The 26,609-nt window shown below is 34.6% G+C and overlaps 2 protein-coding genes across 4 annotated transcripts in view; one reads left to right on the top strand and one right to left on the bottom strand.

Moving 5' to 3' along the window:
* Window positions 1-26,609, bottom strand: part of LOC138713870 (GTPase-activating Rap/Ran-GAP domain-like protein 3) — an 878,969-nt gene that overhangs the window by 796,067 nt on the left and 56,293 nt on the right. The gene's annotated exons all lie outside the window — the stretch shown is intronic.
* Window positions 1,767-18,383, top strand: LOC138713868 (insulin-like growth factor-binding protein complex acid labile subunit). Of its 2 annotated transcripts, XM_069846334.1 has the most exons (3): window positions 1,798-1,853; window positions 9,829-9,880; window positions 13,116-18,383. In XM_069846334.1, exons 2-3 carry the CDS (start codon window positions 9,870-9,872, stop codon window positions 15,514-15,516), a joined length of 2,412 nt encoding a protein of 803 aa, XP_069702435.1. In that variant the 5' UTR covers window positions 1,798-1,853; window positions 9,829-9,869; the 3' UTR covers window positions 15,517-18,383. The 2 variants fall into 2 exon arrangements, with proteins under 2 accessions (XP_069702436.1, XP_069702435.1); XM_069846335.1 differs by lacking the exon at window positions 9,829-9,880 and having other exon boundaries at window positions 1,767-1,853.

Genomic DNA, 26,609 nt, shown 5'->3' with positions numbered 1-26,609 from the left:
CATAGTAAAGTTATGCACCTGTAACAGATAATCACCTTGCGTAGTTCTACGTAAAGATATAGCAAGCAGCATAGTAAAGTTATGCACCTGTTAACAGATAATCACCTTGCGTAGTTCTACGTAAAGATATAGCAGGCAGCATAGTAAAGTTATGCACCTGTTAACAGAGAATCACCTTGCGTAGTTCTACGTAAAGATATAGCAAGCAGCATAGTAAAGTTATGCACCTGTTAACAGATAATCACCTTGCGTAGTTCTACGTAAAGATATAGCAGGCAGCATAGTAAAGTTATGCACCTGTTAACAGAGAATCACCTTGCGTAGTTCTACGTAAAGATATAGCAGGCAGCATAGTAAAGTTATGCACCTGTAAAAGATAATCACCTTGCGTAGTTCTACGTAAAGATATAGCAGGCAGCATAGTAAAGTTATGCACCTGTAAAAGATAATCACCTTGCGTAGTTCTACGTAAAGATATAGCAGGCAGCATAGTAAAGTTATGCACCTGTTAACAGATAATCACCTTGCATAGTTCTACGTAAAGATATAGCAGGCAGCATAGTAAAGTTATGCACCTGTAAAAGATAATCACCTTGCGTAGTTCTAAGTAAAGATATAGCAGGCAGCATAGCAAAGTTATGCACCTGTAACAGATAATCACCTTGCGTAGTTCTAAGTAAAGATATAGCAGGCAGCATAGCAAAGTTATGCACCTGTAAAAGATAATCACCTTGCGTAGTTCTAAGTAAAGATATAGCAGGCAGCATAGCAAAGTTATGCACCTGTAACAGATAATCACCTTGCGTAGTTCTACGTAAAGATATAGCAGGCAGCATAGTAAAGTTATGCACCTGTAAAAGATAATCACCTTGCGTAGTTCTAAGTAAAGATATAGCAGGCAGCATAGCAAAGTTATGCACCTGTAACAGATAATCACCTTGCGTAGTTCTAAGTAAAGATATAGCAGGCAGCATAGTAAAGTTATGCACCTGTAAAAGATAATCACCTTGCGTAGTTCTAAGTAAAGATATAGCAGGCAGCATAGTAAAGTTATGCACCTGTTAACAGATAATCACCTTGCGTAGTTCTACGTAAAGATATAGCAGGCAGCATAGTAAAGTTATGCACCTGTTAACAGATAATCACCTTGCGTAGTTCTACGTAAAGATATAGCAGGCAGCATAGTAAAGTTATGCACCTGTAACAGATAATCACCTTGCATAGTTCTACGTAAAGATATAGCAGGCAGCATAGTAAAGTTATGCACCTGTTAACAGATAATCACCTTGCGTAGTTCTACGTAAAGATATAGCAGGCAGCATAGTAAAGTTATGCACCTGTTAACAGATGCGTATTTTTGCGTAAAGATATGCAGCATTGTTGATTTTTGAATTTAATTAATTTACTATTCAATAATTTTACATAGAAGACATGATTATAGATTTCTTTGATTCCCACATAAGCTTATTTAAAACGAATTTCTCGCATTATCAAATTGTGACTACGACTAATATCAATGACTATCGGTGTATTGCATTCTACTCTTAAAACACTGCAGCCTCGTAGGAACATAATTGAAAATCACATTTATCATTGGCATCATCGCCCTATTAGTCATTTGTTTTCGTTTCTACAATTGCACCCATTATTTCCGTTGTTTTACTTGAATCCTAGGCAGAACGATGAAGGTCATGCATTCAAACGCAAACTAAGTCTTGTTTAAGCATTCATTTCTAGTAAACAAAAGAGATCCAAATGGCGCACGAGATTAGATAAGAACTATCTCAGTCGCAGAGCGTTGCATTCTCAAGAAGAGACAACTGAAACGAAGTTGAACAAGTCTTGAATTGCACGTAAGTAAGCAAATACAAAATTCAACAAATTATGCGAGGATTTTTTTTTTCCTATTACTGACATAGGCGCGTACTAATTGCAATAAACAATGGAAAATTGAATCAGAATAAATTAGAGAGTCAATTATAAAAGCAATTATGTATATAGCACAGCTCTTTCATGTTTGGGGGACTTGTTTTTTAAGTTCAAAAAACAAGTGACAGGAGATTCCTCGAATCCCTATAATTTCGTGAAACGTTATATTTGTTCGTGATTTTTATTGTGCGCATGGTTGGAGAGTATCTATATTTACAACTTAAAATACAATTTGATATTTCTTTTCATTTCTAGCCTTATGCTTACCGAATTTAAATATAACAAGGCGTAGCCTTCCCGTTAATAATCGCTTCCTCATTCCATGCGGCCTAGTCTGCAGACAACAATGCAATTGATAGTCGAAGCGATTCACACATCAACATCACGTCAATGAGTTGTTTGAAATACACTCAGGGACAAAAAAAAACCGGACACTTTAATATTTGCTGGTATTTTGCAAAACATTATCTTCTCACACAATATTATGATAGCCATCTGTTGTTATGGAGACGTGTATACATTGTTGATTGTTTTTTGTTTTATAAACAAGCCATTACAACCAAATATTCCAATTTTGCTTTCGGAGTATCAGCTATAACAATTTTGTCTCAACCATTTTGTGCTTCATTATCGTTATCATTCGTTATTTCTTTATTTTTACATTTTCTGAGTTTAAGTGGGGTTGTAACATTTGTCTTAAAACAAGATGCGACCTGAAGATGTGGCTCGAGCTGTAGCCCTTTACGATGATGAACGCAGTGTACATTACATTGCAAATGTTATGAATATGGCTAGAAGCACAACCCATGATGCCATAAAACGGTATAGAGAGACCCTAGAATATACCAGAAGACCAGGTTCGGGTCGTCCAAGAGCTACAAATCCAAATGAAGGCAGGTATATGGTGTTGAGAGTTCTTAGGGAGCACAACCTGCCAGCTACTAGTGTAGCCCAGCAATTTGTTAACATGCATGGACGCCCAATTTCGGCCAAAACAGTTAGAAGGAGGTTGAAAGCAAGTGGACTGATATCAAGTAGACCTGCAACTGGTCCCAGACTTCTCAGGATGCATCGAGTTGAACGATTGCGTTTTGCAAATGATCACAGGGATTGGAGAAATGGACAGTGGAGCTGTGTTCTGTTCACCGATGAGTACCGTTTCAATCTGTGCTCATCTGATGGACGTGAAAGAGTTTGGAGAAGGAGAGGAGAACGATTTTCACAGTGTTGCATTTCCGAAAATGTGCCGTATGGAGGTGGTGGAGTGATGGTTTGGGCAGGAGTGTGTACGGATGCTCGTACAGAGTTGGTTTTCGTTGAAAATGGAAGACTAACAGCTGATAGGTATATAAATGAATGTTTGGCTGGTCATGTTGTGCCATTTGGCCAATTTGTAGGCGATAATTTTGTTTTAATGCATGATAATGCACGGCCGCATATTGCCCATTCGGTCGGAGATTATCTCCAAGAAGTGGGAATTCATGTTCTTCCATGGCCAGCAAGGAGTCCAGACATGAACCCAATTGAACACATGTCGGACATGCTGGGACGGCGTGTTAAGAATAGACGACCGAGACCAGAATCGTTATAAGAGTTGAGGCGAGCACTTGGCGAAGAATGGGAACTTATTCCTCAAGAAGACATTGCTAACCAAATTGAGAGCATGCCAAGACGTATGGATGCAGTTATTCAAGCCAGAGGGGGTAATACCCGTTACTAAAAAGAGTTTTTAATGTTTAAGGCACCATCAAATGAAAAAAAAAAACAGTTAGACCAAATGATGCCATAGTTATACGCCCTTTGTATTTTTTTGTAAATTTTCTCATCAGAGATTTTTTTTTTTTCAAATGTTGTCGTATAAGGTGCTAAATGAAACATTATTTTGTTTAAATGGGTTTTGTTTCAGTTTGAAATAATTGGGAACAAAATACAAGCAAATATAGAAGTGTCCGGTTTTTTTTTGTCCCTGAGTGTATTATAATGAACAGATGACATTATAGAGAACTGGATTCATTCGGACAATAACACCAGAATTAAGGAACTAATTTAGAATTATAAATTAAACTATGCTACAGGCCTATTAGCTACTTCTGTGTTCATACTCCCTGCGTTATTAATCATACCCATTTGTGTACAAATAATATTTTTTTGATTCAATTCAAATTAAATGGAATATATTCTAGTTATGCTCTTACACTTAAAAAAATGAATTCATTATGTCACATTAATTTATTTTTTGTTTATGTTTCATTATGGCTGGGTAGACTGAAACTATGTTTTAACACGTCATCGTAATTTGAGTCATTCGAGGTCTACTGTGATTAATGACGTCACCGTGAGGCCAAATTTATCGAATTTCATGCACATAAATATTTCAAGTTAAAATGCAAAATAGCAATTCCGGGAAAACTGGGAATTTCAATGAAAAAGTCTTTATATAAATATTTGTTTATTATTACTCTAAGACATAGATAAGGCTATAAATTTTAATATCCCGATGTTTTATTTTCAAAAAGGAAACATTTTACAAGTTTTATGGGCACTGAATCCAAGTGGTCTTGGCTGGGTAATGGTTACTTTTTGTTTCCCTAAAGTTTGCAGCACTTACTCATAGAGAGATCAGCTGTTAATGTATATTTTTCAAGGAGCTATTGTTAAAGAAATATTTTGAGAGTCTGCACTGTTAATTCCATAGCTTCGGGATTAAGAAACTTTTTACTCTGTACTATATTCATTCTGCCATTTATTTTAAGTAGATTGGGTTAATAGCAATTAATCTTAGAGTTCAAGTGAATATTTTGACTTAGAAATGTCACAGTTGTTTTGAAACTGAAAAAAATGAAGGGCATTAACTCATCTGTGGCAACGAAACCAGGTGGCCCGGGTTCGATTCCCGGTCGGGGTAAGTTACCTGAGTGAGGTTTTTTCCGGGGTTTTCCCTCAACCCAATATGAGCAAATGCTGGGTAACTTTAGGTGCTGGACCCCGGACTCATTTCACCGGCATTATCACCTTCATCTCATTCAGACGCTAAATAACTTAAGATGTTGAAAAAGCGTCGTAAAATAACCTACTAAAATAAAATAAATAAAATAATTGATTAAATGGCGATCTTACTCGTGTTAATTATGTAAGCATGTGTGGCTTACAGCTGTTTCGGTGTTGCTATGACACCATCCTCAGAGCCTACTAGATCTCGACGCTATCTCAACTTCGCTGCCTGTTGTGTGGGTGCGTTCGTGTGACGAAGAGTTGAGTATTTGATCAGGGTGTGTTTTAGTGTGTCTGTATATTTCATATTGTTCTAGTGTGTTCAGTTTTTGGTTTTTGGGTTGTACTAGAACAATATGAAATATACAGACACACTAAAACACATCCTAATCAAATTATGAACACACAGATCAATTTCAGAACACACACATACTATTTGACACAACTCTTCATCACACGAACGCACCCACACAACAGGCAGCGAAGTTGAGATGGCGCCGAGACACAGAAGGCTCTGAGGATGGTGTCATAGGAACACCGAAACAGCTGTAAGCCGCACATGCTTACATAATTAACACGAGTAAAATCGCCATTTAATCAATTATTTATATTCAAGTGTTAAAAGTAGTGTACGAAAGATTCAACATGGAAAATAAATTAACTCATCTGTAACATAGGTACGTGAGAAGATATATGTATTGTAACATCCCTGACATAAGAAAGAGCTGTAAAATATTACCGATTATGTTTCTGTGACGTAATTGCATGCCATGAGATTTGTATAGCTTTCACATGCACACTATGAGAATGAATCTCCTTTTGCTTGAGACAGAGACCTGAGTTTTACAATTTTTGTTAATAAGGTGTGAAGTGAGTTCACAAATCTTGTAACATTCGTGACAGAAACTTTTCTTTATTTTCTGGAATAATAATAAATTGTATTCAACAACTTTTTTCTGTAAAATGATACTAATCTTCTAAATTGATTGTAGAGTAAGGGAGGGTATTGTCGGATACCATTTTGATGTTTCAAAATAAAGGTAATTGAAAAAAGTTAGAACTGGAATTACTTAGTATCATAATAACCTCTTGGGGTTCCTGCAGATTGTACATAAGTTAAATGTTATGTTTTATTTAACGACGCTCGCAACTGCAGAGGTTATATCAGCGTCGCCGGATGTGCCGGAATTTTGTCCCGCAGGAGTTCTTTTACATGCCAGTAAATCTACTGATATGAGCCTGTCACATTTAAGCACACTTAAATGCCATCGCCCTGGCCCGGGATCGAACCCGCAATCTTGGGCATAGAAGGCCAGCGCTATACCAACTTGCCAACCAGGTCGACTTTGTACATAAGTATTAGGTAATTTACATAATACGTATTTGCTGTATAACTTTCAAAGACAAAACAGAAATAATATCATCACTGACAGAATGGGAAGCTAATGTCGGATACATTAGACATTATTATGTAAGAGGTATGATAATGCATTTAAAATAATATATTGCATATCAGAAACCATTACAATAGTGTTCTGTTTAGCCAACTGATATGCAAGCCTTTTAACATCATTTCTGGTTCATCCAAAATATTTTCTCTCCATCATTAACACATAGTCAACTAGCTTCTCTTCAAGTGAAGCTGGGAGTATTGGTTTTCGTCCAAGTTTCGATTTAACGGCTTTGGTGGGCTCAGAGTTGGACCGTACATAATCAAATAATGTTGATCGAGGTACATTGAATCTTTTGGAAGCAGCAAGATAGCCCATTCTTTTCTCCCGTACTGCGACAATGGCATTTACCATATCTTCAGACTTCCATTTTTCTAGAATGAATCTCTTTTTTCTTTTATTTTATGCATCTAAAAATATCAGAAGAAGAAACAATTCGTTACTTCATAATATTCTATTCATTAGAAAATTAATTACTTACATTAATTAAAAATACCCCTGAGTAAAAATGTAGTTGTTTGTTATAGAAAACATATAAATGGGTTTAAGGCAGCTTTTATATAGCGAGCAGCATTGAAAGACAGTCGACAATGCCCTCTGCTAGTATCCGACATTGCCCTCAGCTAGTATCCGACATTGGCCGACTCTTCACAAACAGTAAAACAAGCCAGCTGCATGAAACATGTTGTCGATAGCATTTCTGCAATTAGAGAATTAAGAAGCCTTATATATGGTATATAAAACAGTGCATACCATGTTGTGTAAATATAAGAATAACTTGTAACGAATAAATCACATTACTTACCCTCAATTTTTTTTTTTTTTTTTTTTTGGCAGAAGCGTTAAAAAGACGTTATTCACACACAGTGAAGCACTCAACAGTAATGGCTATTCATGCAGATGTTCGTCTACTTGTAGAGAACGTAATGCATTATTTTCACATCAGATTGCACCATTCGATGGAAAAGAAATATGTTATCCGAGATTATCCGACATTACCAGACCTATTCGACAATCCCCTCCCTTACTCTAATAATAAAAATTATTTTCAATGTATAGAGTTTGAAAATAGTAAAAATATAACATCCGTGACAACTGGACTGGTTAAGTGATTATCTATGAATTCATAATTCTGCAAGAAAAATTATCAAGATCAACGGAAAGTAAATGTACTGGGAAGAATATTACATAAAATTTATTCGTGTTCAATTATGGTGTAGAGCTTAAGTCAGGCAACACAGAGAATGAAACCCTGCACAATGGAGGCAGGGAAGTGAACGTGATTTCATTTGACGAAAGCGTATTTGAACAATGGGGAGTATGTTTTGTAAATATGTATATAAATCAGAAACAGAACTGCAATATAGTGTCAAAGTTTTGAGTAAATATGACGTATCGTGTAGAAGGCATTCTAAATATTTGAACTAAAAACTTTCAAACAAACCCAACTTTAATTCGACAGTTTATGTAATCAAGTTCACAATCCAATTCATGTCATTTAATACATGTAAAATCGGGTAGAATTTTGTTAGTTTGTCTTTTCTTTCTTTGCTCGTTGCCCGTCCCTCAATATTTGAACGTGTAGAATATTTACTTTCACTTGGCTTACACATTGGTTTTTTCCGGGTTTTTCCTCAACCCAATACGAGCAAATGCTGGATAACTTTCGGTGCTGGACCCCGGACTCATTTCACCGGCATTATCACCTTCATTTTATTCAGACGCTAAATAACCTAGATGTTCATACAGCGTCGTAAAATAACCCAATAAAATAAAAAATGAACAAACATCCATGCCTTAAGGCGGCTTATGCGTTATTTGAACTAACGACACTGGTTTCCTTGCAATGTTAAAAGTAGCAAGTCTTTGACGTTGAGGCACCACACTCTGAAACGCTCTCAGATAGGTACAGAAATTTAATATAATGTGGACCAAACCATGTGAGTTGTAAAAATGGAGAGCGTTCTCAATGGATATTTTGAAGTTTCATTCATTCATTCATTCATTCATTCAACCCTTTACTTATTTACTTCATTACTTATTTAGTTATGCACTTCGATATTTATTTATTTAGTTATGAGTTACTGATTTGTTTATTTATTTATTTCTTTATATGTGAGTTTCTTTTTTGTTTATTTATTTATTTAGTTATGAACTGCTTCTTTGTTTAGTTATTTATTAATTTATTTATTTAGAGTTACTTCTTTGTTTATTTATTTACTTATATGTGAGTTTCTTTTTTGTTTATTTATTTATTTAGTTATGAACTGCTTCTTTGTTTAGTTATTTATTAATTAACTTATTTAGAGTCACTTCTTTGTTTATTTATTTATTTATATGTCAGTTTCTTTTTTGTTTATTTATTTATTTAGTTATGAACTGCTTCTTTGTTTAGTTATTTATTAATTTATTTATTTAGAGTTACTTCTTTGTTTATTTATTTATTTATATGTGAGTTGCTTTTTTGTTTATTTATTTAGTTATGAATTACTTCTTTGTTTAGTTATTTATTCATTTATTTATTTAGAGTTACTTCTTTGTTTATTTATTTACTTAGTCGTATGAATTATTTCTTTTTTAGTTAGTTATTTATTCTTCTTTTTATATGTTTATTTATTTATCTTTCATTTATTTACTAGTGTATTTATTTATTCATTTACGCATGTACCGGTGTTTATTAATTTTTTATTTATTTATTCATTTATTTACTTACTAAGTCAGTCATTATTTTATTTATCTATTTAATAATTTTAATCTACTTATTTATTTATTCATTACTTAACATTAATTTTATATAGCCTACAGAAAGAAAGGAAAAGCCTTACATTAATTCACACCAGATTATATAACGTGTTAAAGGAGCAAATTCAGCCAAATAATGTCTCGGACAAATAATAATTTAATTGGAAGTCTGAGTTTTCCGAAAAATTAAAAACATGTAGCAACTCTGCAGAATGCCTTCTTAGGCGATTAATCTAAACCTGTACTTTTGTAACTAAATTAGGCCTACTACTAAACATTACCTTAAATAATTACACTACCCTACGAAAATCAACGGGTACTTTTAATGAATTTCATAGAATTCGCAATCAAAATTTTTGCATAAAATCTTTCCTTTTTTTTTTTTTTTTTTTTTTTTTTTGATACAATGTATATTTCTATGTAACGCCGGGATAATAGCAATACTGCACCAAATAAAGTAGAATAACTGCTCGAATTGTACAAACGTTTAATTTTTCCAAGTAAATGTGATCATTTTACTTGCCGCACTGGGACGGTGTTAGCTATTTGATACACGAGTGCAGTTTTCTGAGAAGAGCGCTAGTAGCATGTTTCTATGGCAACCAAATGCCGTCATATACAGCGTTGAGTTAGTTCCAGAAACTTTCGTCGGCACAGATTCATCAAATGAGTATTAAGCAATTATTACAGCACTGTTTTACTTTTGTTTCTATAGCAACGAGGCAACGTGTGGTACTGTCAGCTTACGAGGCATATATGCAACATCGGTAAGTGCGAGAAAAGAGTATGATTATAAAAAATACACTGCAATGTTAAATTTACAGTTCTAATACAACTACAGCATTTTTTTGTGCATTATATCCTGTGTATACTGTGAATATGTATTAGAAGTTCCAATGCATTGCATTACTTATTGAAAAAAATAATAACCACATAAGTTTTCATTAATAATTGGAGTACGTACACATACATTATTATAATTTACTCCTTTCCCACATTTCAGATTTCAAAAACATTTTAATCACATTGACTCAGAAGTAGTAGGAGCTCTATTACCAAAAAGAACTGGGTTCCTTTAAATATCATGACTTTGGGACATATTTTAATTTTTTTTTATAATTAAAAAATTTAACTTTACCTCCTATAATGAAATGTTTGCCAAAATAATTTTAATATTTCATTAAATCTGGTATGGTAATATTATTATACATCAGGTAAGATAGCCTGAAGATCTCTTAAGTTCAGTTCAAATAGTGCAGTTCCTCTACAAAGTTTAAGCCTACTAATAACTTAGAAAACGCAGATTTCAGAAACATAGTAATTAAAGTTAAATGTATAATATTGGTCATTATGGTGTCACAATTTCAATAAACATATTTAGTGAATAAAAATCTTCTCAGTATATATACTTACTTACTTACTTACTTACAAATGGCTTTTAAGGAACCCGAAGGTTCATTGCCGCCCTCACATAAGCCCGCCATCGGTCCCTATCCTGTGTAAGATTAATCCAGTCTCTATCATCATACCCCACCTCCCTCAAATCCATTTTAATAATATCTTCCCATCTACGTCTCGGCCTCCCCAAAGGTATTTTTCCCTCCGGTCTCCCAACTAATACTCTATATGCATTTCTGGATTCGCCCATACCGTGCTACATGCCCTGCCCATCTCAAACGTCTGGATTTAATGTTCCTAATTATGTCAGGTGAAGAATAGAATGCGTGCAGTTCTGTGTTGTGTAACTTTCTCCATTCTCCTGTAACTTCATCCCTCTTAGCCCCAAATATTTTCCTAAGCACCTTATTCTCAAACTTAAAATTCAAGAAAAGATGTTTTTGATAAACATGCGAGAACACTATTATTTGCCTAGTTCCTTTTAAAATCTTAACAAAGATTTAATACTATAAATAGAAATATTACTAATTCCATCATAATTACAAATAAATAATAATTTAATAAAAAATTCCAGTAAAACAATTAAATATCCCTTAACCTATGTTCCTCTCTCAGAGTGAGGGTCCAAGTTTCACAATCATATAGAACAACCGGTAATATAACTGTTTTATAAATTCTAACTTTCAGATTTTTAGACAGCAGACTAGATGATAAAAGCTTCTCAACCGAATAATAACAGGCATTTCCCATATTTATTCTGCGTTTAATTTCCTCCCGAGTGTCATTTATATTTGTTACTGTTCTCAGTATATATATATATATATATATATATATATATATATATAATTATACAGGGTGATTCATAAGGTGTTACCGCCACTTACCAAGCTTATTTTCGAAGACATTTTTAGAAAAATATGTCAAATAAATATGGTTCGTATTGTCAATATTTTCAGAGTTACACTAATTTGAATGTATACATTTATAAAATACATTTTTTCTCTAGATTTTTAAGGGTAAAAGAATATTGCAAATAGAGAATGAACTATTCAAAAATCTCATTTCTTTAATTGGCTAATATTCTGAAGCTGCTAAAAATGTGTTGTTAATCCCTTAGTTGCTTTGGACAGATTTTTTTCAAGCTTTAAGTGAAATTACGTCATTCTTACGCACCTGTTACAATAATTGTTATAGATCACACCACTTCTAGCGACTCAATTCTTTACAGTTCAATTTTGAATCCTAATATACAGTCTTAAAGAGTTTACAAGAGTGGCGTACATTGTAACAATTGTGATAAATGCGTAAGAATAATGTAATTTTATAGTTAAAAATTGACTAAAAAAATCTGTACGAAGCATCTATGGAATTCATAACACATTTTAGCTTCAGAATACTAGCTAATTAAAGAAATGATATTTCTCAATAGTTTATTCTCTATTTGCAATATTCTTTTACCCTTATGTATTTTACAAACAACTTCAAATTAGTGTAACTTTAAAAATATTTGAGAACAGGACCCATGTTCATATGACATTTTTTGCTCAAAATGTCTTGGAAAATATGTTCCGAAAGTGGTGGTAAGTCCTCTTGAATCACCCTGTATACAAAATAATTATTCAGTAAAGAACGCTCTTTAGTATACGAAAAATAATAAATTGGAATTATTTACCCTGTTAACGACCAACACCATCAACACATCTTAAGGGTATATGTACGTGAACGACCACAAATATTATCAGAAAATGCAGGTTTTAAATTGCTAAACTTTTATAAGAAAATGAACTTACAATTGGACAAAAATTACAAGGTACCACAACAAGACTTATTAGAACTTAAATATCTGATAAAGGTATAAAAAAGGTTACTAATAATATTTTTCAAACAAGTTTTTATCAGAGTATGAAAAAAAAATCTGCAGTTACATCTTTTATTATGGTCTCTCTGACATCTTTAATATTTTTCCTGCATGTAATAAACACTTATTTCTGAAAAGTAGACTACTCTCAGACATGTAGAGTTGTTTATTTTAATACAATTAATTTTTTTGGTTGTCCTATATAAAATATATTAAAATTTACATAATGTTTTGAGACCTAATTTTTCTATTTTCAAAGAAATGGGAATTATTGTAATCTACGTTTTGCATAAATTCGTGTTAAATCAGTGTACAAAATTTCAGAATTATATCTCTAATGGTTGTGGAGTTATGAAATAAAATGTGTGAAAACTTTAAATTAAATTTTCCAAAATTTTAAAGTAAAAAGTGAATTCTTAAAAATATTATTAGTAACATTTTTTAAACTTTTATCAGATATTTAAGTTCTAATAAGTCTTTTTGTGGTACCTTGTAATTTTTGTCAAATTGTGAGTTCATTTCATTATGAAATTTTATAAATTTAGAGCCTACATTTTCCGATAATGGTCGTTCACGTACATATACCCTTAAGAATTAATCTTTCTCAACTTGTTTTTAATCCGCGAATCTAGACCGCATAGAACAACCACATAAGAAGTAATTATATCAAGAATGATCAGAAATCTCCTGTTAATCCTACTTAGAAAAAAACTTTATTTAACTCGTTTTCATTGTTCTGTTAACAGTTGCGACATCATGATCTTGTATCTGGGGTTCCTATTGTCTTCTATAGAGGCTGCTGTCCAGGTTTCGTCTCCGTGTGAGTACCAGAGCTCTACTACAGCCAACTGTTCCAATCTCTCTCTCAGAATGTTGCCCATACAACTTCACGACGACACGATCATCTTGGATGCATCCGACAACAGAATCGTCATCATCCCTGATGATGCTTTTGCTGGACGTTCACAACGTAAACTGACGCACATCGACCTATCAAGGAACATTATCTCCATCGTCACTAAAGGTTCATTCCGCGGAGTTGAGAACTTGGAAGTACTAAACCTAAAACACAACAAGATCAAGTATCTGCATCCAGACACTTTCAAGAACCACCAGAAACTCAGTTTCCTTTATTTAAGTATAAACAGGATGTCATTCCTTGATGATGATTCATTTCTCAATCTTCCAACCCAAAATATTTCGTTGTATTTGGACTTCTGTATGATAAACAATTTCACTTCAGATACGTTTGGAAGTGCCCCAAATATGAAGTTATTGAACCTTGCCCACAACAACCTAATATCTATCAACAACCACGCTTTCAAAAATTTAAATCACTTGACTTCTCTAGATTTGTCTAACAATCAAATTCAGAAATTTGGAAGTCTTGTGTTTGAAATGAACCATGGTCTGAAAAACCCTGAACTAGATCAAAATTCGGAAGTGCTCGAAAATGTCACATTACAAACCACAAGTCTTTTAGTTTTGGACATATCCAATAACCAGCTTGAATATCTTCCCGAAATCATCTTTAAGGGACTGACATCTCTCCAAAAGTTGTATATTAGTAGGAACAAGTTACGTGAACTAAATACTGACACATTCGCAACTCTAGAACATCTTAGAATTTTGCATATTGACTATAACAGACTTAGAAAGATTGATGATAAACTATTCTTGAATTTAAATAATCTTGTTGAACTGCTTTTAAACAACAATGAACTTGAATCTCTCCATAATGTGTTTTCCAACTTAAGACACCTGAAGGTATTAGATATCTCTAATAATAAGATCAAAATACTTCATCAGGATGACTTTGGATTTTCGAAAGAGCTGGTCAAGCTCAACTTGGGCGAAAATCTCTTAACGTTAATTCCTAGTTACGCGTTTGTTCCGTTAACGAATCTCGAAGAACTATTTTTATGCCATAATAAGATTCAGAGCTTTGGCCCAACTGTATTCGATACTACAACAAAACTGAGAATTTTAAACGTTTGTTGTAATCATATAAAGTATTTGAGCGAAGATCAATTTAGGACGCTAACGAATCTAGAACAGTTAGATCTCTCAGAAAACAGGATAAACCTTTTGAGTAAACACATGTTGGTAAATCTACAAAATCTTAAATCTCTAGTCGTAGGAAAAAATGAGATGAAGCAAATAAATTTAGATATTTTCTCGGAATTACATAATTTGTTGACATTGTTTGTGAACGAAAATAAGATCCAAAGGATTTATTATTCTTCTTTGGACCATCTCAAGAATTTAGCACGTATAGATCTCTCAGGGAATCTTTTATCGTGTAACTGTTCACTGCATGGTATTTGGAAATTCTGTCAAGAAACAGGAATTTGTTCCAAAATCTCTTGTATTAGTGGCAAATCCAAAGAGCTTAAAATATGGGATGAAGTCATGAATAAAATGATATGTGATCCAGAAGAGATAACACTTCTTACAGAAGATGTTTCGCTTAGTGTTCAGGGAGCATCGCACGGCACAAACAATATGAGCATACACTTATTACATCCTGTACATGAGAATCAAACCAGTTCAGAGAATTCGTCTTTGAGAGTCGACAACGCTTCGGATGATTTGGAAATATCAGTAGCAGAGCTTTCTGCAATTATTTGCATTTCTGTTCTTATAATTGTGGGAGTTCTGTCGGTGTTGATTGTAAGATATATAAGAAACAAGAAAACACAAATGAAAGAGCCCACAAAGGCTCCTGAATACATTGATGTTCTCCCCAATATTAATGAAGTACACTCCGACGAAATTCTTGTGAACAACACATATTACTCTCCGTCGCATTACGACAGTCTTAATTCCAACCCAGAGTCGCGTGCACACGTCACTTCTGGAGGAAATATCGCAGAACAAAGAAAAATAAGGTCTAACGACACACCACCACAACTGCCTAGTCGGATTTTTGACAGAAATGCAAGAAACATACACACAATTGTTGGATTTAATGACAACAAACAAACAACGACATGTGACTCAATGCAGCAGCCGGAAATAAAAGAAAACCCGTACACACCAGAATCGAGAATAAGAGAAAAGTGGCTGCACAATTTAAACGTGAATCAAAGACAACCCCAAAACACTTCGGAAGTAATCTATCACCATTACGAAGAAATAGAATGACTTTCTGACGCATATACAGGGCTCCTACAAAATACTTCTCCGGTTTCGAACACATGTAATTTACGTTCTATGAATCTGAGGTGCATGAAAATAGTATCAATGCAAAGAGAAACTCAAAAAATTTACTTCCTTACCTTAAAGATGTTCAATGTGCTCCCCCCTTGGTAACACAGCACACATCAAGCCTATAGTCAAGTTCCACGTAGGTACGCAGATTTTTCGATCCCCAGGTTCTGAGGTTATGTCTGTTCACCTTACGAGAAAGATGAAAAGTAGCTTCGTCAGAAAATACCAAGGAACGAATAAATTCACCATCGTTTTCAATTAAAGTCTGCATACCTATACAGAAATTTCTTCGTAGCACTTTGTCCTCTGGTTTTAGAGCTTGCAGCAACTGTAGTCGGTACGGATGAAATCGCAACCGCTTGCGAAGAATCTTGTCTTAAAATCAGTGTACCATTTACGGATTGTAAGCAGACTGGGTGGATCTGCACCAGATTTTGTTCGGTAATGCCTTTGCACATTAATAACCGACTGGTTCACATGAAAATCAAGCTTTTCTGTCCTCTATAACAGCCATTTCGCCTCAACAATGAACAAATTTGTTCATTTAGGCTATTATAAGGCATTGTTACCAACTAGGAAAACGATGTTGCTGAAACTAAACTTTTTGAGTTTCTCTTTCATTGGTCCTATTTTCATGTACCTCAGATTCATAGAACGTAAATTATATGCCTTCGAAACCAGAAAGGTTTTTGTAGGAGCTCTGTGCAATTGAGGCGTTCCATGGAATAACAATTTAAATGTACGTTACGTCGATTTTCCGTTTCCAGCAGATATTTAAGTTCTTAACAACATATTTCCCCCCTTGACAAAACATTATTTCCCCCAACAAAACTCCCCTAGAAACATTTGAATGTCGTTGTGCACTAAACTGTTCCCCCAGATCTAAAATATATTATGCTCAGTATACTTAAATGCAACATTTTGTAGTTAAGTTCTTGTCCCTGAAAAGGTCAATTTTGCTCGTGTTTGTCACTGGATGTCATCATCATTATATAATAAACAATCAAGATATTGTGTACCCACTAAAGAGCCTTAAGAATATCAGTGGTTTTGCTTTAACCTTCTACTTGGTTATTCGTATTCAGGAATTATATTTCGTGAGAGGTGTTCAAAGGGGTCTCTCAAACAGTAACATAATACTTTAGTGTCTTACTTCAATACAGAAACGAAATTATGATTAGCGATTTTGCTATGAATACCGCGTTAAAGGAGATAATATTTTTAAGTTCCTATCTGACTTATTCACTAAAATGCGACGGTTCCACGTTCTTGGGGGGCAGAGTTCACAGACAGTTTGCACACACTCCTTGGACAACTTCCTGGGGGATGTCAATGCACCCTATCCACCCACTTAGATACGTGCCTGTTGCAAATGTTTATTATGCGATATTGTAGTCTGTAGCCTACATAAAACCAGTAGTTTCATTACACAAATAAAAAAAGAACTATGTAATTACTGAAGATGAATCGGTGAAAAATTTCAATAGTTTTATGTAAGCAGAACTGACATTTTACATGATTTATTGGGTACCGATTCTGTCCAATGAATAGTATTATGGTTTTTGGCGATTGTGTTTTGTTAATTTTGTATCTTAATAATAAATTCGAACTATATTGTGTAATCTCCAAGCATAGCCTATTCAACTGCAATTACCTAAAATATTTTTGTAGTATATTTTGTAATAATTTATATGTATATTTATTACCTAAATGTATTAATATTCATATAATAACAATAAAAATGAATAATGCAATATTAGAAACTTTTTTCGAAATTTTCAGGGGAAACAAAATAGTAATATGCGTTACAAGAGCGGTATGTTGAAGTTTTCATGTTCGAGGAAAGGTTCGAAAAAGCGAAACGTAGTTGAGCTTTTTTAATTTACGAGAATTGAAAGAAAACATACCGCTCATGTATCGTACATTATTTTGTGCGAAGATCGTTTATTACATACCTGAAAGAGGAATTTCTAATTAGTTGCAATGAAATCTCCATCTTGGTTTCTGTTCAATAACGGCAAATTTGCAAAACAAAAATATCTATCTTCAACATTGTTCCTTTAAAATGTTTTCTGTGTTTACTATACTCCAGCAGGCCGTGATATACGTCTGTCTTTTTTTTCCCCTGTCTATGATGAGTCTGGAATATTGTTGATTTTTCACGGCTTCCTTAATGTCACTTGCATCACGAATGCAGTAACTTTAGTGGAGTTGTAGAGTTTACTTAATTTTTGAAAATATTTAAAAACAATAATTAACAGTGCAATTTAGGTGAAAGTTTCCAATTTATAATTATTACTATATTGAACGTCTCTAAAAATAATATGTTAAAAGCCTAAAGCAGTAAAATCAATATGTCACTTAAACGGTAAGAAGAGGGAAATTGTTATGTGTGTTAGGTTGGGAATACTGAATGTGGAATTTTAGACTTACCGCGGATTGGTTTTGTGCGGAAACCAAGCAAATACGCACGATCTCGCACAAAATAACTTGTGATACTCACAGCTGTTTGAGTATGTACAGTACTTCTAACTTTATAGATATGTTAAGAGGTATAAGGTGGCAATGCCTGTCAATTGTTTCTGTTTTTGTGTAAAACCCTTGGAATTTATTGCACAAATTAAAATAGATTTGGAACTTCTTGGCATAAAAATTGTGAATATTATATGTTCAAACAAGTGTTTTAATTATTTTGTGTTTTAATATTTTATAATTTTAATTGTAAAGTGTTCAAACAACTATTTTAACAATTGTATAATTTTAATAATATTTTACATTTAAATTATGAAAACTGTATGAAAACGGTTTAATTTTATGACATTATTCTAAAGAAAACCATGTTTGCATATATGTAAAATTAGTTTTACTTGTGTCCTTGTCACATATTTTATACATTTGGTTGTCTCAGGTTCATATAATTAGAGTATAAATGTTACATGGCTGACATAATGAATTAAATATGACTCCTAAAAGTTTCAAAGTTGCACGCCCCGCCAGCGGCAAGGTATGAATTATATAGAATACAACTCAGACAGGTGTGAAATTAAATGCTGAAGAAAAGTTTTCAAAACATATCGTGGAACTATTCCTGATAAATTCTCTTCTGGCTTCACATTTCACGGTGGGGTCATGACCTGAATCCTTATCTAGACAGTTTCTCGACTTAAAACTAGGCAAACACACGACCACTATTATCAGATGCTAACAAACTTTATTTCATTTATCTTGCAAGATAGCCCTACGCAAATTCATGTAAAGAAGTTTTTTATAGTCGACATAAAAATGTTGTTAACTATATATTATGCACATATACAAGATGGAAGTGCAATAAATCTGCACATTTTCAGAGGGAATAGCCATATTCGTGGAAAGTCTATAGTTTTCTTTGGAGGACAGAGAAATGTGACAAGTTCTGAACAACAATTAGGCCTATATTAACAGCCAGGAGCTGTAGTGCAAAGATATCAAGAGTATAAAGATGGCGTACAGATGGATATTTACCTAAGAGTTGTAGCATACACAATGAAACTCAACTCAAACGAGAACACTGAAGAAACTGGAAGTGAAGACGATCACAAATAGCATGTGCTCATGCCACAAGAATTCTATGTATATTTACACTATACTTACTGGCTTTTAAGGAACCCGGAGGTTCATTGCCGCCCTCACATAAGCCCACCATTGACCCCTATCCTGAGCAAGATTAATCCATTCTCTATCATCATATCCCACCTCCCTCAAATTCATTTTAATATTATCTTCCCATATACGTCTCGGCCTTCCTAAAGGTCTTCTTCCCTCCGGCCTCCCAATTAATACTCTATATGCATTTCTGGATTCGCCCATACGTGCTACATGCCTTGCCCACATCAAACGTCTGGATTTAATGTTCCTAATTATGTCAGGAAGAATACAATGCGTGCAGTTCTGTGTTGTGTAACTTTCTCCATTCTCCTGTAACTTCATCCCTCTTAGCCCCAAATATTTTCCTAAGCACTTATTCTCAAACACCCTTAACCTTTGTTCCTCTCTCAAAGTGAGAGTCCAAGTTTCACAACCATAAAGAACAATCGGTAATATAACTGTTTTATAACTTCTAACTTTCAGATTTTTCGACAGCAGACTGGATGATAAAAGCTTCTCAACCGAATAATTACAGGGATTTCCTATATTTATTCTGTGTTTAATTTCCTCTCGAGTATCATTTATATTTGTTACTGTTGCTCCAAGATAGTTGAACTTCTCCACCTATTCAAAAGATAAATTTCCAATTTTTATATTTACAGTTCGTACAATATTCCCGTCACGAAACATAATCATAAACTTTGTCTTTTCGGGATTTACTTCCAAACCTATCGCTTTACTTGCTTCCAGTAAAATTCCCGTGTTTTCCCTAATTGTTTGTGGATTTTCTCCTAATATATTCACGTCATCCGCATAGACAAGAAACTGATGTAACCCGTTCAATTCCAAACCCTCTCTGTTATCCTGGATTTTGCTAAAGGCATATTCCAGAGCAAAGGTAAAAAGTAAAGGTGATAGTGCATCTCCTTGCTTTAGCCCACAGTGAACTGGAAACGCATCTGACAGAAACTGACCTATACGAACTCTGCTGTACGTTTCACGGAGACACATTTTAATTAATCGAGCTAGTTTCTTGGGAACACCAAATTCAATAAGAATATCATATAAAACTTCTCTCTTAACCGAGTCACATGCCTTTTTAAAATCCATGAATAACTGATGCACTGTATGTATTCATACCAGAAAAATAAAATGCAGTAAAAAAAAGTCTTCTTTCATTCTGACCGAAAAAATGAGTTACCGATTTCAGTGACCGAAATTATTGACCGAAAAATCGTGACCCAAATGTGCTGAGTGACCTAAAATTTCTGACTAATATCCGGTGACCGAAATATAACTTTGGGTGATAAAACGTGACTCAAATGTCCGAGACCAATTGCATCTTTGACCCATACATACTCTGACCGAAAAACAGTGAGCTAAGTCACTGCGAATGAGTATGACGATGACGTCAACAATGATGATGACATAATCAGCGATAGTAATGATAAATCAAACAGGGTGAATTTCAGTGTCAGACTTGTCTTTTCCACAGACGCACCTACGGAGCTTGCGTATAATTAAATTCCGTGGTTCTGTGTTCGACTAACGACGTTTAATGAAAACAATTTCATTTACTAGTTCGTAAAATTAAATTTTCGGGTAATACAATTGTCCCAAGGAAATGTTTGTTTGCGCAGGAGGAAATCTAAATTCGTATGCGAACTGAATTGATATAAATTGGTCGATTTCTCATTACCTATATAGAGTTATACAGGGACATCATTTTATTTTTACTAACATTTTTACTATTAACTTGCCTATACCTCTGGATCAACGCCGTTTGCTACCCCCTTCTACGACTGGAGTTCGATGATACTGGCGTAATATACAAACAAATCACTTTACTAGGTATAGGAGAGAAGAAAAGTAGTTCATCCATTTACGTAAACTAGGAAATATTGCGCTTTTGAGTTTGATCATTTTCATTACGTTTTTGTTTAATCAAAATACAGTACTGTATTAACAATGAGTGTTTTTACTCACGAACTGAGCTGTCCATACGGACGTATTAATTATACAGTGTATATTATACTGTCTACAACACATTAGCGTACGATATAGAGAATGAAGTTAAAATGAAAAATAATCATAATATGGATATTTAAACACATTTTTTAAAATGGTGGACGTTTATTTCGATTCAGTCTTCAGTTCTTTTGTGCATATTATCGCACTATAGACTATTGTACCTAATTTCAAGTATCAGTTTCGTCCTTCGTACTAGTAACTCATGTTGAAATAATTCTGTACCTACTTTCTAAAAGAGTACCTTATGTACTGTAAAGTCAATCTTCACTTCTGCCCGATCAGAAAAGATAAAAGTACTCAGACATACTATCTACTGTCGTCCAAGGGGTTTTGTCGTAGGGTCGTAGAAAGGGGGGGAATTACGTGACAGTTAATTACATAACGAGGCCCTTTCATTAAAAATATTTTAAACAGTTGTATAATATTACGTAGACGTGCAATTCCTAACAGAAATTAATGTTTTCAGAAAAGAGCTAAGACAGCCCAGCCACTAGCTGGCGAATAAAAGCTGGTGGGGGAAACCGGGATGCGACGTAGGTAAATGGACGACAGTACCTGTCCGAAAATGATTCAATATTGAAAGCTCTTTCGTCACTGGAAAACGCGAACATATTTTTGGAACGTACTGTTTACTGTGACCGTAAGGCTACTATGACTGTATATGCGGTCTTGGATCTGTGTGGAGGACGGTTGAACTTCATTAGTAGAAGGGGTGGGAGTGAAGTACATTAAAAAAACTCAGGTACAATAAAAATTGACGTAAAAATAAAATGATGTCCCTGTACAAAAGTCAAGAAAGCTTTAAAAATCCTCTACGTCAAGAAGTTAGTTTAAGGCAGGCATGTCAGAAATCAGACACTGAAAGCGCAGTGTATGTGCGCGGAACGCCGTTCTGTGCAGATTGCGTCATTCACGTGTTGCTCTTACCAGTTCTTAGCGGGAGGGATGTACAAGAATCTATTCTGCGCTTCTAGTGTTCAATTAAATTGACATTTGGACATTATAAACATACTTAGCAGAAGGAAAAAACACAATTATTGACAGTGTCTATATTTGACAATAATAGTAACATAACAAACAATAGACTTACTCAGTTACAATTCATAAAGCAGTCGTTAGTAAAGAATCATTTATTTACATGATTTGTATACAGTATTTGAAGAAAATATGAATATTGCAGTAATTTCGAAACAACAAAAAACAAACACAGTATTTCATTTTACGTAGTAGGTACTGATTATTTCAAAGTAATACTCTTTCATTGTTCCTCAAGCATTATTGGGACCATTGGTGCACAAATGTTAAAGAAAATATTTTACTCCCAATTACATGCAATAGGACATTGTGAGGCTTTTACACTGGAATCATTTTTCTTTGCTGTATATGAATATAAATTCTCATTATTATTAATGAATTGGATAAATTAAGCTTGAATTTAAATTTATATATGGTTTTTTTGGAAAACGTTTAGAGCAAGTATCAGCAAGTTGGGAGCGTTACTGAATTGAGTTAAAAGAGTACTTCACAAGCTGTGAAGCGAGGACATTTTCTTTATGTCAGGTTACAATTTATTAACGTAAGTATATTAAGATAATATAGTAACGTGAGATGGAAAATTCGCCATTATGTATTATTTTTCCAGAAAATTTTTTCGCTTTACAAATAGTTGCTTTCTTCCTTCCCTTGCAACCTCAAGACCCTCACATGTATTCTTCACTCAATATTCTCATGACTTATCAGCTTATCAAATAGAAGTTGTAAGTCGTCTAACCATTCATGGCTGTGTTAGTACAGACTCCAAAACAACATCATTGTCATGTTTGTCTTGCCGTGAGAGTACTAATTAAGAAATAAGAGCTGGCGAATATCATATTTTGAGAACTTTACTAATCTGATTTAAATTCTCACATCACTATTAGGTCCACATGATATGATGAAAGTCTTTCATTTTAAAATAATTACTATATGCTGAGGAAAACATCATAACAGTTATGTTATATGATTCGTGATTTCTCTTCTTCGTTATATCTGTGGACTCCTCACTTTATTTTCCATAACGCATTCACAATCACAGCTCAATGAGCACCCGTACTGATCTGTGTTACTGAAACCAAAGCTGTTCTGCTACTGCAGGTAATGTACAGCCCTGTCGCGTTCCCCTCCAAGCCGATTCACTCCCTCCAGGTAGGGGAATAGGATCTGCACATTGCACAGAGACTAGTGCACAATGTGCAGGGTTTTGACATGCCTGGTTTAAGGCTATGGATATGTGGAATTTCTGACTTCTACATTTTACAACAATTAATCTGAAACAAATGAGGAAATATGAATAATTTCAAGGGAAAAATTGTTCCGGGGCAGGGTATAGATCCCGGGACCTCTGGTTGAACGTACCAGCGCTCTCCCAACTGAAAAGACTGAAAAATTTCTTTCCTTTAAACTGAAACAGATCTTGATACAGACCCTGGTGATGCCTTACTTTGACTATTGCGACGTTTTGTATAGTGATCTTAGTGTTGAATTGTCATTGAGGCTTCAGCGTGTTCATAATGCTTGTGGTCGTTTCATTTTTAACAGCCGTCGCTATGACCATGTCTCCGAGTATTTCTTTCAATTATCTTGGCTTCGTTTACGGGAGAGACGTTCAGTTCATTCACTCTGTTTGCTGTATCAGATTTTAAATAATTCCACACCTATTTACCTAGTTCCTCGCTTCACACTTTTAGCATCCCACCACAACCGTGATACACGTTCACAGCATAACCATGTTCTATCAATTCCATTCCATCAAACATCTCTCTACTCTGCTTCCTTCACAATACACACAGCCCGTTCCTGGAATTCCTTGTCACAGGAAATCAGGAGCAGTCGGAGTCTAAAATCTTTTAAGTACACTCTACTTAGAAATGTCTTTAATGAACAGAACTAGACTCTTGCGGAAGTTTCTAAATAGTCTTAAACGACCAAATTATTTTTTTTTCTCCTCTCTCTTCTTCTTTTTTTTCTCTTTTCTTTTTTTATTATCTTCATATATTACTTGATCATTTGTGTTTGTATGCCATTTAGTAGGACTTTGCTAATCAACATTTATGTCTTGTCACCCATATGTATTCTCCAATTACTATATTAACTGAATAATATATCTCAAGTAAATTAATCGTCCAATTTGTCACGGGCATTTTAGGGCTTATAAATTGTGTGTGTGTGTATGTATTCCCCTTATGTTATGTAACTGATTTTGATTATGTGTAATTTTCTACTTTATTTTATATATTATGTAACTGATCTTGTCTATTGTAATTTCCTACTATATTTTATGTAATTTCTAAAGTATTTTCTTTTGTGTTGTTTTTTAATCAAATTTGTATCTCATGTATATTATTGAAACCTGGTTGAGTGGAAGAGAAGGCCTCATGGCCTTAACTCTGCCAGGCAAAATAAACCTACTACTACTACTACTACCCGGGAACTCCACCCGACACCGTCTCAACTTTTCCCTTTTATATCCACACAACTCGCGTGGGCTGGCGAAACGCCAGAGACCCACATCCAGAGGTCCCGGGATCGATACCCGGCCCCGGAACAATTTTTCCCTTGAAATTATTCAAATCTGCTTTACAGGGAGCCTTACCTGAAAGACTAGATTTGCAAAATGAGGAAATCGTTTTTGTCTGAGTGGAATCTTCTCCTTTAATGACTGGATTGTGTTCTCATTCATTGGATCCATTCATTCCATCAAGTTAAATATGTACTTAGTTGTGTAGTTCGTTTTTTTAACTACAGTTTACAGAATGAGGCAACAACAGGCGCTTGTAGCAGAGTTGGGAAGTGGACTTCATCTCGTGAGATAGCCTCCCTGTCCCTGAAGGGCGTTGTCCCTGGTTGCTCGCAAACCATGCAACAGTCTAGCCTGTGGGCACGCTTGGTTCCAATGCATAGCATTAGCGTGATAGCAGATCACGGACACGGCGAATTAAAGATTCTGTAATTATGGATTAATGCTGTGCCCTACGTAGTGACGGAGTCTGACATTCGTACGAGAGAAAAGGTACATCATTGTGCCTGAGTTATGATGACAATACGTTGACTTGGTGCCTAGTTCTTGAGTTTTTCATTATCTATACCAGCGATGCCCAACCTTAACCGCAAGAGGAGTCGGCGGATTTACCTCCACCCTCTCTTTATGAAGCTACTACGCATTCATGTACTCATGACGTCACAAACTTCTCTTATTACAGTGGCGGCTTCAGTTAATTTCAATGTCATTATTTTGTGATGGAAAGAAAATCAAATAAGCATCTTGAACTCCTTTTCTGTTAGTGGCTTTGTTGGCACTGTTTACTTCCAACCAGTTCGTCAATGTTAAAAGTCTTAAAAGTTGGACCAAATGTTCGTGCCCTACTCTATTACGAGATTGGCTTTTTATTTGATTCATTCTCGAGAACATCTGCTCGCAGATATATGTAGAACCAAAGATTGTCATTAAATTCGCAGCAAACATTCGCAATCTGGGAAATGTTTCCCTGGGTAAAGATTTAAACAAATCCCAACCTTCTTTCTGAGAACATTTCGTGGCTGTAGAATTCTGCAAAGCAACTAGTTCCATTTGCAGATCATGCGGAGCATCTTTGCAAGCAAAATTGAACGGGTTGTTAAAAAGACTAATTTTCGCCTCTATTGTTTTCAAGTCTCGAAATTTGGACTCGAAAGTGTCATATAGTTCCTTTATAATTGTTACATATTTTTCTAACAGAGTGACATTTATTGTAAAAATTGATTCCAAGGAATGAAAATGATATAAGTCGCCAGTTTCCAGTTGACTTTGCCATAGTGTTAATTTTGTCATAAATGTATTCACTGCGTCAGATAAACTAATTACGTTTTTATCTTTCCCCTGCAAACTCATATTTAGGATATCAGGGTGATGAAATAGATCGGTCGAAAAAGCCAGGTCACACAGCCATTCTTCTTGAGTTAGTTCTGGAACTTCATGGCCCTACAAATAATAAATATTATAAATTGTAACAAACCAGTTATATTTTAGGGGTACGTTATAATGGATACTAAATATGAGTATTTTACATTTTTATGCTTACTTGTTTTTTCATGAAGTTATTTTCGAAGTGCCGTTTAATATTATATCGTGAAACCCACGATAAATGAGTTTTGCAAATAAGACACTTGACCGTCGTTTCCTCTGCAACACAAAAATATTCTTCCTCCCACTCTTTCTGGAAAATGGTATGTTTGGTTGCCTTGGAACCTGCCATTACAGTCAGCCGCCCCTGAGTGAATAAAAGTAGGGGAAGTGGTTCATCCACGGTCATGCCTCCAAACGAAGGAGGTGGGGTAAAGCCACGCTGTGACGTCAT

Source organism: Periplaneta americana, chromosome 14 (genome assembly GCF_040183065.1).
Source record: "Periplaneta americana isolate PAMFEO1 chromosome 14, P.americana_PAMFEO1_priV1, whole genome shotgun sequence".
NCBI classification, from domain to species: domain Eukaryota; kingdom Metazoa; phylum Arthropoda; class Insecta; order Blattodea; family Blattidae; genus Periplaneta; species Periplaneta americana.
The sequence above is the reverse complement of the archived record's forward strand: the minus strand, read 5'-3'. Positions and strand labels throughout refer to the sequence as shown.